General features: G+C 35.2%; 1 protein-coding gene across 3 annotated transcripts; it reads right to left on the reverse strand.

The window, feature by feature from the left end:
- Positions 1–452: 452 nt before the first annotated feature.
- On the reverse strand, positions 453–12837 carry LOC104215532 (uncharacterized). Of its 3 annotated transcripts, XM_009765352.2 has the most exons (10): positions 12620–12837; positions 12209–12300; positions 11998–12103; positions 11386–11567; positions 10545–10690; positions 6770–6861; positions 5182–5507; positions 4159–4225; positions 1659–1718; positions 453–1179 (listed from the first exon to the last, which is right to left on the reverse strand). In XM_009765352.2, the coding sequence occupies exons 3-10, from the start codon at positions 12085–12087 to the stop codon at positions 994–996; spliced, it is 1149 nt and encodes a 382-aa protein (XP_009763654.1). In that variant the 5' UTR covers positions 12088–12103; positions 12209–12300; positions 12620–12837; the 3' UTR covers positions 453–993. The 3 variants fall into 3 exon arrangements, with proteins under 3 accessions (XP_009763654.1, XP_009763652.1, XP_009763653.1); XM_009765350.2 differs by lacking the exon at positions 12209–12300; XM_009765351.2 differs by lacking the exons at positions 1659–1718; positions 12209–12300.
- Between the last annotated feature and the right edge of the window lie 3037 nt (positions 12838–15874).

Below are 15874 nucleotides of genomic sequence, written 5' to 3' on the forward strand. Positions count from 1 at the left end.
TAGTTAGTCTTGGAAAATTTGTTATGATTATTGTCCTGTAGGCTTGTATAACCTTTATTTCTGTGTTTATATTAAATCATGTTTTCTATATGTCATGTTTAATTGGTTTAACTATCGTAAGTGATCGACTTACCTAGTTTTAGAGACCAGGTGCCATCACGATCCATAAGGTGAGATTTTGGGTCATGACAGTTCAACTAAATACAGAATTTTAAAAAGCAATAAAAAAGCAATAAAGACTTCTTAACTTGTGATTCTAAATATGTCATAACATTTTGTGACTTTAAAATCATATTATTAACAGTAAAATGAGTATGATGGGACTAAATTATTTCCGGAAAGACAAAGTTATCATTGTTATTTGAATAATTAAAAGGAAAAAAAAACCTTTTTTTCCGAAAAAACAAAGTCATAGTTGTTATTGGGACTAATTAAAAGAAAAGAGCGTCACATCAAATGGAACAAAAGATATATTAGCATCCAATAAGATCTGAGTTCCTCATCTCTTTTATCTCCATGAGAAGAAAGATCCGTTCTATATATCATGTAGGACAAGTTTGGAAAATTACAATCCGGAAGCTCCCTCACAACAAAATTTGCCACTAATTTGCACTATGAAGCAAACCCTTGAAATGAAATCGAATTATTGCTACTAAATTCACCGAAGTGGAGGTCAATCCAACCTATAAAGATATCAGTACAAAAGAATAAAGGATAGGAACTCCACAGAATGTGCAAAGTAAAATCAATGATGGTCTCTGTATTGGTTGAGGCTTGATGCAAGTATCTGGAAGTTCCAAGCTAAAACTGCTGGCATTGCAACTCCAAATTTCTGGAAAATAGAGAAAGAAAAAGAATGCTATTTGTTGGCAGGCTCCTCATCCCAATTCCAAATGTCAAGTGAGATGCTATTTGTTGGCAGGCATCTCAATTCACAATTTCCTTTGAGAAAGGCAAATACTTGTAAACTGACAATTAGTCAACCTGGTTGCTTTAAGGAATTAAGCAGTTTCTTCTATCGTAATCTGTATAACCTACATCGACCATGCAAAGACCATCGGGCGGAGCAGGTGGAGCAGTGGCACGCCTGCAGGTGGCATCCATCAGCCTCAGCAAGGCACCATCATCGGCTCCAGCAGCTGCTTCCCTAATCGCTGTTGCCACAAGAACACGAACCATCTGCAAAGCATAGCAAGTGAAAATATGCATGTTGCAACAGTTCAAATGACATCGCACAATGGTCCAAGTTACTCCTTTAATGACATAGTGACCTGTAGGTCAACAGTTCAAAGAACATGGTACAATCGGAAGGGAAGTATAAAGAGTATATAGGCAACGGTAATCTTCCTTCTTAACTATCACATCAACACTTTTTCAATCTCTCCTAAGAACGAAAAGAAACCCGGTTACGCTACAGGTCTAGGGTGTGAGCAGATAGTTGTGAAAGAACCTAAGCATCCAACACAAAATCTTACGACAAAGGGTGGAGTGACCAAAGCCTTTATAAACCCTTCTGGAAGCCTTAACAAAATCCCTATGGGACAAACATACTCAATACTCTATTGCAAGTGTAACATTGATTTTGGGGTTTACACGTGGACGTTAATGTGGATTACGAGTGTGAGGGAACATATAGAAATTTCTCGGAACAACCATACCCTCCGCAAGAAACGGTTAGCGACCAACTCAATGCACATCGTCTTCATATGACCCCCGCCCTACAATTTCAGTACAAGAAAAGAAAAGGATTCTTAGTGAAATAATTGATTTAATGGCAATGTAACTGCACATGAATCAGATCAGACATCAAAAGTAGTTTGAATCCAACAGCTTCAGCAGACAATTAAGCAGCAAAAGAAAGCACAGATAGGGTCTATGATGGCAAAAGGAAGAAAAAGAACAGGATCAGAAATGAAGAAAAAGATGAAATAAAATAAGTACAGTCAACCCTCTCTATAAAGCCTCGTTTGTTACGATATTTTTTTACTTTTATAGTGAATGGTTGTTATATACATATAACATCATTTGAGGTCTAAATACTTTTTGGCCGTTATAGATAAAAATTATCCAAAAATCAACTAATTTTCATTCTTCAATGTTACATATAAAAGATGAGAAAATTATGCAAATTTAAAATCTCAAAAGATATGGATATTTCACTTGTTGAATATTGAAGAAAGCTAATACATTATTAATAAATTCATAACTAAACTTATACAGATTTAAACTCTAAGGCACACACTTTAAAGCTACTTAGGAAAATATATTCTTTTAAAATTAATGGAAGAACTTTGTAGCTTATTTCATAGATTTCATTATCTTACTAGCGATATAACTCTTGAATTTGTGAAGATTTGTGTCAAAATTTTCAGCAAAAAGGTATCCAATAGCTTTCCCTTGAAGACAATCTAAGAGTTTAACAGTTAAATCTTCTATCTAAATATTTTGTTGGCATTTGTCCAATGAAAAGATATAATGTGCAAATCTTGAAATCCTATGTCTTATGCAAAATAGAAACTTTGTTCAATGGATAAGATTATGTGCATATTTTTAGAATTATTATTAGTCCTTAAAGATTCTATACGGTTGTTATAGAGGGGTTAATTTTACAAAAAGCGTTCCGCTATAAATATGGTTGTTGTTATAGGTAAAACAACTGTTACAGAGAGGTAAAATATAACTTTAAAAATCGGTTCTGAGGAAAACTTGGCTTTTTTAGTGAATTGCTGTTATATAGGGATGTTGTTATATAGAGGTCTGAATGTACTCCAAATTCTTAAACTAATATCCATCTTTAATCTACAATGTAACTGGCAGCATCACATGGAAACCAGTAAAGACATTTTTCTTATGTAGGTTTGACAAAATTTTAAGGTTTGGCATACTCTTAGACACTAATGAGTTAGAATCTTTTTGATATTGATGAAATTAATAGTTTGTTGATGTAAAAGGGAAATCCACACATACAAGGTGTATACAACAATAGAGAATCTAAAAGAGGTGGTCCTCTAATATACAAAAAAGACAGAAAAGTTACAACTAATCTTAACATAAGTGCCAAACGAGCCCCTTCACTTGCTCACCTTCTCTGACTCTTCCTTTTGAATTCCCATCCTAGGGGCATATATGACGGGAATCACACATTTAATTCCAAACACACTACACACCATATACAGTTGCCCATGTGCATGCAGAGAGTGCATTTTTTTAAACCTCTTAGCTCAATCATCAAAGCAAAACAAAAATAAAATCAAACACATGTACTCAAAAGTTCATCAAAATCCTCCACATGCAAAATGAACCAAGCCGCATGTTCTCCATTAAACACACAACAAAAACTGTAGATATCCCAGCATACCACATGTTTCATGAAGAATTACAGAATGCAAAAATTATCTTTGCAGAGGATACCCTGTGCCTCAATCCATACTACCTTCTTGTTTTGCAGGGTAAAATCCAAGTATACCTCTAGTCAAAGTGACTCTTTTTAGACAACAATGCAATGTTTGGTTCATTGATTCCTCATTCCAACTCCTCCCCCCCCCCCCCGATTCTTGTGCCTTCATATTCTAAAACAGTAGGAAATGCTTATTCCTAGAAAGCGTTTTACAACTAAATCCTAGAATCCTCTGGTCTCGCTCTCACATGAGGAATGGGCATCCCAAATGTTCTGGCGCCTTTTAATTTTATTTTGGATCATGAGGATCTATTATCTTGTTCCTAAATATAAGAATCCAAAAATTAGTCACAAATCTCTTCCTCCAAATCAAGCATCAGATAAAAGCAGACAGCTTGTTGTTAGAAGTCAAACGCAAAGACTTACGCAAAAAGTCAAATGGAACGGCTTTACAGATGTATACCCAAAACTTTTAATCAAAAATGGTCTTCAAGAAACGTTCTAGAGAACTGATAATTTACCTTCAAAAGCCTTTAGTTAAGAACTTGCTCATATTTGATCGATAAATTAACATATATAGACATACTATTCACTGCATTTCTAAACAGCCACACTACAATAAAGAAGACTTCTATAAGTTATTCAGATGAAGGAACATGGATCTTCATGCATATGAAGACACGTGTTCTCAACAAGAAGCATGTGAAAATCCACAATTTAAATAAGCAAAACCAACAAGCTTAGTAGTAACTGTTTGATACCTTTGCACATGGTATTGAGATTTCAATAGCTCTAGCATGGAAGACAAAGCACTCTGTTGGTGGACCACTGTGACATTCATAAAGATACAAAAATCTGGTCATCAGTCTACCATTAAGTATGAATACAATGTGAAATGTAACTTTATAGCTGAACATGCCTACTCCTATGGCTTGGTACTGGAAATCATAAAGTACACATTTATTTTCGTTCTTCGCTGACTTCACTTTACTTTTCTAGGGACATGATCAATGATCCGAAGCTAAAATGATTTGATGTAGATGGTGCAACAATCACAATCATCTTGTGACACCTTAGATTAAAGTGCTTTTTCAATATAGTTTCTTCTCCCAGGAGAAGATCGTGACTAATTGTAAATATTATCATAATAACGTAAAATAATAATGGTACTAGTGTTAGTAAATATTTCTAGGTGTTATTAACTTATTATATGATGATGATGACGACGACGACAACAGCAACAACAACAATAATAATAATAACAATACAATGGATACGTGCATGATATGATTTTTGATGTTCTCTCTATTTCAACTTCATAGTCGAGGGTCTATTGCAAACAGTCTCTTTATCCTCACAAGGTAGGGGTAAGGTCTGCGTACACACTACCCTCCTCAGACCCCATGGTGTGGGATAATACTGGGTATGTCTCAAGAGCAAGGTGGGAAGTTCTTGGAGGGAAGGATGCCGAGGGTCTATTTGGAAACAGTCTCCCTACCCCAGGGTAGGGGTAAGGTTTGCGTACACACTACCCTCCCCAGACCCCACTAAGTGGGATTATACTGGGTTGTTGTTGTTGTTGTTGTTCTGTTTCAACTTCATATACAAAAATCTCAGTAGTACTAGCCGTTCATTAAGCATCTAGAATGAGAGATTTAGATGTCAAACTGAACAGATATGTTGAAGATCAACAGAATTTAATTTCATCTGTGATTTAGTGTAATAAGGGACAAAGAATCACTGCAAGAAGAAGTAAAGAACCATAATGGGAAAACAAAACTTACGTGTTCCTTGAAGCTTTAAGATCTCGTGCAAACATTTTGTAAGATAAAAGCTTTCCTTCAAGCTGACCCAAAAGCCGGTTAACCTTGCTTACTTTAAACTTGGTTGGTTTGTTTCCATGCACCAGCTCGTCATTGTCATCATCCATTACATCTACATTACTTTCGTCAATTGCACTTTTACCACATTCATTCTGTTGATGAACATCAGTGCAACTGTTGATCCACATTTGACCATCTTGCTCTCCATTTAATGCATCATCGATAGGGAATAAATATAAATAGTGTCTCCATTTTGCAGAGAAGTTGGGATGAAAATCTCGTGATACCTATTGCAAGAAAAATTTAGTTTTGTTACACCTAATCCGCAGATAAAAAGGAAAAAGGAAGGTATAATTGATGTTGTGCAGACGGTAATACACCCTTTTTTGATAAGTAAAAAAAATCTATTGATTTCTGTAGCACAAAGTAGGTACTTCCTATGCAGAAAAAGATGGACTGGATCGCTTTAAACTATGCTGGGAGTGTAAGAACCCAAAATTGCTATCAATATAATGACATCCTACTCATAAATTCAACAAGTAAAGACATCAAGATTTTACAGAAGAGGCAGATGTTGCTTTTCCTTCAAAACATACTGATTCTTTTGAACCAAACCTGTCCGAAATATGCACGTGTAGTATGCCCAATTAACTCAAAAAGGTTGCAATTAAATCATTAGTGATTCACAAATTGCAAAAGTCATTCCTACCAATCATACTCCAAATGCTAATAGAGATTGGTGAATGTGAGCGTCAGCCTCTTCCATGACAATTTGGCAGCAGCGGAACAATGCTTTGCAAATGGAAGTTACTGATTTAATCTACTAGTGAAAAGGAGAAGGATAGATAGCAAAGAAACCCCCTTTTGCATACACAGGGCTAAAATCACCATTTAGCAGACTAGAACCAGAGATGAAGAGAACATCATTCAAGCTGTCGAGAAGAAGAAAACCAAAAACAAACAAGAACAATGAAATTTCAACACAAAAACTCATTTTTGAAAGCATAAGGCCTAGTAGAACAACCATGGCTATCTTGGAGAAAGGATCCGGTAAGTCCAGCACAGCAGATTGTAAGAATTGTCCCACAACAGAAACTAAATAATAAGGATGCTCTTCCCAAAGCTTTCCTTTGTTCTTTCAACTCCACTTCCTCAGTTGTTAATGCCGTCATCACCATAAATGAGGCAGTTGAGGGCTTCTCTTCTTCTTCTTTTTTTTTTTTGTTGATAAGTTTGAGGGCTTCTCTTTTTGTTCATCAGTCTTTTGTATGTGTACGCATAAATGGCAAGAATAGTTTTATTCTCACTTATGCCCCTAGACTACATGATACTCAATCAGTTACCCACGGGATTTAGACAGTTGTTAAGCCAAAATGGGCTTTCCACGTGACTTTGGAGAAAAAATGGTTTAACGCTACTTTTAAAACTTTATGGGCATTCACCAAATAAAAGAAAATCTAAATGGTAACAGCTGTATTTAACCAAAAAAACTTAAAATATTTTTTCCCCAACAGACATCATGCATTCAACAAACCAAAGAATCAATTACCTTGGTGAGAGAAACCACCCTGATCTTTCCTGGTGCTGCTTTATCAATGGCATCTTTTACATCCTGAATCTTAATGTCCTTTCTCCAAGTATCTAAACATAGAAGTAAACCAATATACTTATCTCGAAAAAACATAAGGAGGAAAAAAAATTCACAAGTTGAACATTAAGCTTTTTGGATATGAATGTAATCATGATTTTATGATTGGCTATATGCCCATGATATCCTTAACGAAAATTGACATGAGAAGTATTTATAGCATGTTAATTAGCCTTTGAATGTCAACTTTGTCAGTTCCACCACTGGCACTGCCAAGTTCAAAGGAACAGGTCAACTGGACACACTGAATTTTGTTGCTATTCAACTTCTCAATTCTGTAACTTTAAAGAGGGTTCTTGCACCTGATTATACTAATATATTCTCAACCTAGTCATCTGCAACTTTTGTATAAGTATTTCAATGGAAAAAAAATTGGGAACTTTTCTTAATCAAGTCGAAGATGCTATTCATAGGAGTTTGGACAATAATGTATTATTGGTTAAAAGAGTTTAAGTTTTTTATCTGTGTTATGACTTATGACAGCATCGTTACTTACTTTATGACTCTTTTACCCATCCCCTGTAAGGTTCTCAAACAACTAGACAAGATCAGAAGGAACTTCCTATGAAAAGGAAATAGCCAAAGCCACAAATTCCATCTCGCTAAATGGAGCAAAGTCATTAAACCCAAAGATAAAGGTGGCTTGGGTATCAATAATCTAGAAATCCACAGCAAATGCATGTCTATAAAGTGGTTATGGAGATATATATAACCAAGATATCATGGCTTGTGGAAGGAAATAGTTACAGCTAAATATGGGAAACATAGCCATTGGTGTAATAAACCTCACAGATCCTCTCTCAAGGTCTGAATTCTTCAACAAAACAATTTTCAAGATTAGAAGTGGAATGCACAGTAGCTTTTGAAAGACATCTGGATGGTCAACAACACTCTCCAACATGATTATCCGATCCTTTTTCAGATTGCCTGAGATCCAGATCGACCATTGCAAATAACAGAGGTGACAGCAATTGGGATATTCAATTTAGGAGGAATATACAAGATTGGGAGCTTGATGACCTTCTTGATCTTCATGCCAAAATAGAAAATAATAGAATGAACATGCAAGACATACAGAAAATAAGGTGGTGTAGAACCAGTGATGGTTCATTCACTGTTAACTCAGGATATATTCAGCAGATGGTATGACTGATATACATGGCCATGGAAGTTGATATGGAAGACAAAGCTGCCAATGTTATCTGCTTCTGCTGGGAAACACTGAACAAGGCATGTCTGACTCAAGACAACCTTATCAAGACTCAAGAGAGGCTTTCAGCTTGTAAACAGATGCTACATGTGCCAACAGAGTGCAGAAAACATCAGTCACTAATTTCTTCACTGTACTATCACAGCAGGCTTATGGAGCATGTTCTTTTCAATTTTTGGACTCAATTGGGTTATGCCAGAGATTGTCAAAAATGCACTTGTTAGCTGAATTTCACGGAAAGTTGGAAAACCCATCAAAAAAATCTGCGAAATGATCCCTGAAAGTATCTTTTGGTGTGTTTGCACGGAAAGAACCGCAGATGTTTTAATGGAGTTTCAACTTCAAGTCACTCTCTAAAAGCTAAATGTCAACTCAATCGTTTATGCTGGAGCAATTTGTCTTTTGTGAACAATTTTGATCAGTTGTTGGATTTTGTTAGCTCCCTGAACTTATGATTGGAACCTCTTATGTAATGGAGCTAGCTTTCTCTTTTGTACCTAATGCATCTTCTTGATGCCATCTGTGGAACTTCTTTATTAAAAAATAGAATTTAAGCTTTTTAGCCACTTTAAATTAGTAGGTATTCAGCAAATAAGCCACATTCTTTTTTGTAGAAAGACCCCACAGAAGGAATATTTTGGCATTGTTACTAGGTTTCAGAGTTCCTCTTCTTCAATCTTGGATAAATCTCTCGATATTAATTTGTCCAGATCTTCAGCTGTTGTGTCCAACATATGATTTTTGGGAGAATAATGTATTATTGATAAAAGAGTATACATTTTAGTCATTTTACTCTTAGTTGCTCAGACACGGTGCAGGTGTCCGACACGGGTCCGGATCTAGAGGTTAGATCCTTCAAGATCTAAATTCAAAGATTCGGGGATACGGACCCTAATACGGATACAGGTGCCGGGATCCAGCTAAAAATAATTCAAAAAAAAAAAGTCTCTAATTTATGAGAAATTTTGTAGAATACTTACGTATAGCTTGTAAAATATGGATTTCTTTTATATTCTCAAGTTGTAGATAAGTAAAGGATTGAATTCCTAGATAAGGTATGCTCTTTTCTTCAACTTTACCCTAGTTTTGGTTCTGATTACGGGAATCATATTGTATCTCGTCTCAAATTTTTCCGTCCGTCGTGGTCAAAGTACCCAAAATTGTTTGACCAGATCCGATACGGATCCCATACCCACACCCATACTAGTATCATGTCGACACGGGTGCGGCACCAAAATTGCCGTGTCAGAGCAACTTAGAATTTTTACTCAACCTTATTGTTCAAGTTCTTAAATTGGTATGCATTTGAATCGATAATCCACTGTTTTATAGAACAACCCCTCACAAAGAGGAATATGTGGCATCGCCAATGGACTGAAAGATGCTGAAGTTTGCCCAACTTACTATGGGGCAGGGGACATAACAAATTTAGGGCTCATTTTCAAGTTTCGAGGCTCAAAAGATGCAAAAAGAATGTTTGGTCAAAGGGTATTTTTAGAGTTAAAAGGAGATTCCAAGTTGTATAGGGCATTTTTAGTAGTAAAAGTAGTGGCAGCAGTAGGAGTAGTGGTGGTGGCGGTGGTAGTACTAGTTGTAGTAGTAGACTAGTAGTACTAGTAGTAGCAGCAGTAGCAGCATGAGAGGTAATGATCTAAAAACATATGAACAGGCAAGTGGCGTTCTTGATCTGGAGTAAGAGAAAAAAAGTAATGTGCAACACTAAATAAGGCCCCTAACAGATTAAGGGATTGCACAATCCAAACTTCACAAGACAGTATACTGCATCTTTTTTAAGTTCAATTTAACTGCTAAATTAAAGTCAACATCATATCCTTCATGGCACAAGCAAAAAAAACAGGACACGTCAAAATTAAAGTACAAAGCAAACAGATATCAAGATATAGTGTTGCCAAGGCGAAAAGTACAGAAATGTGCCGAGATATGCTAGAGCTTTAAGCATGTAGTGCGATTAAAGTGCATGCTTTAGTGATGAAAGGAGCAAATGAAGAAATAATTTAAATTTCAAATATATCTGCAATGCAAGAAAAATACAAGACCACACACACACAAATTATGCAACAACTGTACTTGAGTAAAAACATATGAATAGTAAGCATGTTAATCAAGTTCGAAAATCAATTTAAATTTCTAATAAAAATGCAATAATGAAGTTTTAAGTATCCAAATCAGACTTAATGACCAAATCACTATCATTATCATCCATTAAGTTTTTTTAACCATTAATATGTCCCTTTTCAAGAGGGAGTTCATGGGCGCTGGCGCGCTCGCCAAAGCGCCTAGGTGTCTACACTAAAGCACAACTGAAGCAAGTACAAGCGCCCGGCGCATACTGCACCTAATTTCAGGGCTTAATCGTGCCTTATAACAACAGTGGCCATTAAGATGAGAATTTTGGAAACTGATTCATATAAGTGAAAGGATGGTAGACCAAGCTAGGTGACTTACAGAAAGAACAAACTTGTTGAGAGGCTGAAACGCCCTTGTCGGTACGCCCAGCAACTACAGTGCATGCTTCTAATGGTAAGTTCTTATCTTTTAATAATTGAGCCTTCCTCTCATCAACAAACTGACCTAGAGATCTTTCGACCAATCTGAATAAAGCAGAGCACACGACACATGAACACCATACCAACAGAAGTTATCAGTTGGTTTGATCTCAAATAAAATCAGCTCTTATCACGTTAAAAAGATAAATATACATGCATGAGAATTTTGCAGAAGAACCCTCTGGACCTACTATCACTGATCCAATAAGAAAAACTAAAAGTCCAAAGAAGGCAGCCAAAAGTCCAGCACCACCTCTGTCTTCTGCATGACCTTATTACTGGTGTTCTCTCACTGGATGTCTTCTATGAGGATCTATGGTTTTTTCTTTTTAAATCTTGTTTTTTTATCATTCAGAATTCCTTCAATATAACTCCGTAGGGATCTGCAAAAAGAATGTAGCTTGAAAACCAACTGCCAATGCAGGGTATAGCATATCCACATCCCCCTAAGATAACCGAAAAAATGTAAAATAAAGTCAACTACTGAAGATATAAAATTGTTCATCCAAGATATGATAACACATCTAGCAACTTGAACTTAACCATTGACAGTGTCATGCACAACTATAAAGTAATTGAGAGCATACATGCTGCTAAAAGAATGTCAAGTCAAAAACTATCAGTTACTCATGAAAGACCATGGAGCATGTGACACTCCATTCATGATATTAATGTCCATGTTAGAAAATACTTACCAACAGCAACAAACCCAGTGAATGTCCTTGTTAGAAAATACTTACCCTTGGACGGTATTCAGAGCAGGCTGCTTCTGCCATCCATCGAAAGAACCTCCATGATAGGAAAGGACAATCTTAAAAGTTACTCTATCCCATCTACCACCCCTATCTTTAACTGGAAAACTAACTACCTCAGATTTCTCATGGTCCTCTCGAATTTCAGCATCTTCATGCTCAGCTTGTGTCTGCGATGGCAATTTCCAAGATAAGTACAAGTATATAAACATTAAGTGTATTATACCATTAAATATTGTAGACAACTTGCATAAGAAGCAATCCAAATGAAATAAATGACAGTAAGAACTTTTAATATGGCACTGAATTTTAATAAAGAAGAAAATTGCATAGGAAAGACAAACATTTGGAACCAAATGAGTGGAAGCTTTTAAGATTTAAAGACACTTGTTTTAACAGTATCGCACCCATAAAGTATTTGAACTTATCTCAAGAAATTCTTTATGAAAATTAGTCTTAGTTTAGCTCATCTTGAGAAAGTCCCTCACAGTATTCCCGTTACCAAAAAACTTATAAGTAAAGCAATAAACAAATAAATACAACAAAAAAATTCCCCAAACAACCAGTTTAAGCATTACAGCAAAGTTTGCCAGTGTGCACCTCTTTTCCAAATAATCCTGACAATGAGGTGTGGCCTTTCACCATGTCCGCATAGAAGTCAACAACTTTGTGCCACGGCCTTGCATACATGAACTGGTAACATTCCCTACCAAATCAAATATAAGCCATTAGCTAAATTGCATATAAATCATAGAATCCTAGCTATATGCATAACCATTATTACATATTTTTCATATAAATAGAACATTACACAATTAAAACCCCATCCCAGCAACCAGCATTAGACACAATCCTCTGAAAAATGTAGCATTATAGTTGAAGCAGCAATTTAAGTAACTCCACCTGAAGAATCAAACACAACCCACATAGTTGAATGCAATAAAATCATATATGGAACTATCAAAATTCAATCTTGAACACAACTAACTCGAATCGAAGAATCAAACACAACCGACATAGTTGAGTGCAATAAAATCCAATATGGAACTACCAAAATTCAATCTTGAATACAGCTAAAAAAAGCCCAGCTTGAATCTTGCTGTTAACAGTAGCAACAAAATTTTCATTCCAGAACTAAATAGAACAAAAAAGGAAAACGCCAAAAAGTTGGGAAAAGGAAAGGAAAAAAAGTGAAGTGTTAATGGGAAATTTAGTAACTAACTTTGCAGTCCATCTGGAGAAGTTGGCAGAATCAGTGTGGTTATAGTGAAAATGGGCCTTTTGGTGGGCAGAAGGAATCTGAGAATAATTTTCCATCAGATTTCCCAGAGTCCTAACTGCCGTCGGGCACCTTAACATCACCCACTCGCCGGAGATAAAAACTAGCGGCGGTATGCAGTCGAGTTTGAGTGCGTTTTCAAAATGTTTCCTTGTATTCTTAAATGGTACCCAATACCTTTTGGTTATTAAGGTTAACCTTGTTATAAAATAAAAACTGTAAATTAAATATATTATTAAATTTTAAATTGATGTCCATAAGTTTCTCTATTTATCGAAGAAAAGAATCAGTTGGGAGGCATTTTACTATGCATAAGCTGCTCGCAATCATCATGTTTAATAAGAAGGTTCTACAAGTTATTTTATTGAGTTGCTTGCAATAAACTTTAATGAAGTATTAAATAAAAGCGGGGTATTAAATGAGCATCCGCAATATAATATTTTCATAACACTCCTTCTTGGATGCTCATTATTACGTGTCAAGGTTTACTAAGAAAAAAATCCATGGGAAAATAATCAAAGTGAAAAAAAAAAGTACACATATTTAGTAATACGCATTGCTAGCTGCCTCATTAAAAATCTTACAAGAAAAATCCTGTGAGAAAAATCTTAGTAAGGAAAAAAGAGTCTAGCGCGTATTTTACTCCCTCCTGATGAAAATCTTGTTTCAAATATTTGAGTTTCCGCATTCCAATCTTGTATACCATCTTCTTAAAAGTTAAAGTTGGTAAAGATTTAGTGAATAAATCTGCTGGGTCACTTGAATGAATGTGCCAGTTTGAGATCGAGTTTTACGGGGATCAGATAAATAACCTGCATCTCCATAACCAACGAGATATGCACTACCTTTGTTAGCATAAAACAAACTCATATTAAGAGTTCCTTTTAAATATTGCAATATATGCTTACTCTCACTCTCATACCTTCATGTAGGAGAACAGATATATCTTGTTAGTAATTAGCAGAAAATGTTATGTCAGGTCTTGTAGTATTAGCAAGATACATAAGTGCAGCAATTGCACTGAGATAGGGTATTTCAGGACCAAGGAGTTCATCATCCTCTCCTGGAGGTTGGAACGGATCCTTGTTCAGTCCAAGTGATCGAACAATCATTGGCATACTCAATGGGTACGCTTTGTCCATGTAAAAGCATTTTAAGACCCTTTATGTATAGGCAGAATAATGGATCAACATCCCGACTGCTAAATGTTAAATTTGCAGACCAAGATAAAGTTTTGTCTTTCCAAGATCTTTCATCTCAAATTCTTTCTTAAGATATTCAATTGGCTTTTGGAGCTCTTCTAGAGTTCCAACAAAATTTATATTATCAACATAAACAGCAAGTATAACAACTTCGGATGATATTTTCTTCATAGCAATATATGGATAAATAATATCATTTATGTAACCTTCTTTCGGCAAATATTCACTGATGCGAGTATACAACGTGCGCCCAGATTGCTTTAAATCGTACAAAAAAATTTGTAATTTGATCGAATATATTTCTCGAGACTTTGAATTATATGTTTCAAGTATTTTAAATCCTTCATGGATCTTCATATAAATTTGACCAAATGAGTCATATAGATTATGGCATGCATTTAAATGGTAACACATATTCAGGCGTATGGACTACAGGAGCTGATCCCCACAATCTTTTATAATATCGTGCACTACTTGACGATCATTTTGTATTGGTTCACAAGAAACATAACTTATTGAGATCTCATCACTTTCTTTATTTTCAGGTACCTGAACTTCTTCCGGAGTTTCATGCAATATTATGTCGTAGGATCTTCTAGAGCTCATTTCCTCTTCATTATGATCATTTGCTCCTATTATTTTTCAAGGATTGTTACCTTTGGAACCGATTGGTCTACTACCCTTCATGTGTGTAGTAAACTCTATCATTCTGGGACTTTAATTATAATATGAGTATTTGTAGCTAAAATATGATATTTAATTTGGATCAGTAAATGCTTCTGACATTTGACTTGAATTACTTTCTGAATGAGGATCATACTAATGATAATTTGATTCGTACAACATATTTTTCAGCTGCGTATTTCATTCCCTAAATGTTTAAAAAACTAACATATATTTCCAATCTTTTTTGGGGAACGTATCTTTGTATATTGTGGTAGAGAAATTAATCAAATATCACACATCAAAAGTTATTAGATACTAAAAATATTTGGTTTCTAATCTTAAACCTATTGTGAGGGGATGACTTATTATATCTTATTGGTCTGATGCATACAAGTGTCGATGTATGCGCAACACATGAAGTTTTATTCTCATAAGAAATAGTTTAACCATTAATAGGAGGTATTCAATGCTAAACCAGCTTGGATATAAACCAGCATTATCAAGATAAACTGTCTTAATTGCATAATCTAAAAATTAGCTCTTAATTGAGAAAAACAATTTCAAATGCCAAACTGCGGGTTGACAATAAACACGCATGTAACCATCTCATATATGCATGTATAAGTGGCTCACATGATAGGTGAATGGGCTCATATTCACCTTTTATATATTTTAGAATTCAGGGGGATTAGTCCCAACTTTAGCTGGTATAATCAATTTATTATGAGAACAAGCTGTGAGCACGTGATTTTTGTCTCATACGAATTACTCCAAAATAATTCCCAAAATTAGGTTTTGGCCTTGATTATTTGTTATTTTTAGGAATTATTGCGTGATTTTTCTGATTGTTTGCATATATTTGTGGGCATGTTTAATTTTATTAATGCATTAAAAATACAAAAATATAGCATTGGATTAAGATTTGATTTTACATTTTTTGGAATTAATTAATAATTAGGATATCAGAATACTTTGAAATGGTATCTCGTTTAATCACTTAGGCAGAATAACTGGGATTAGTTCAATAATTTGGTTGAATATGTATAATAATCCACTGATTAGTATAATTTTGTGCAAGTAGTTACTAATTGAGAAGCTCCTAATAGTGGCAGGGTAGTATTTGCATTATCAAATTAACTAAAAGCACTAATTGAGTGGACAATTAAGTGGATGATTAAAGAAATGAAAAGTTGAATTGGTAATGGAAAATGCACTAATTGAATGCCCATTTAAGGGAGCTGAAAATCAGATTCAAGGGGGCGGAGGGAGCGGTATACACTCGATATACACTCTGGATACACTAGATATACGGGGGCAGAATTCATTTTGA

This window comes from Nicotiana sylvestris, chromosome 11 (genome assembly GCF_000393655.2).
Source record: "Nicotiana sylvestris chromosome 11, ASM39365v2, whole genome shotgun sequence".
Taxonomy (NCBI): Eukaryota; Viridiplantae; Streptophyta; class Magnoliopsida; order Solanales; family Solanaceae; genus Nicotiana; species Nicotiana sylvestris.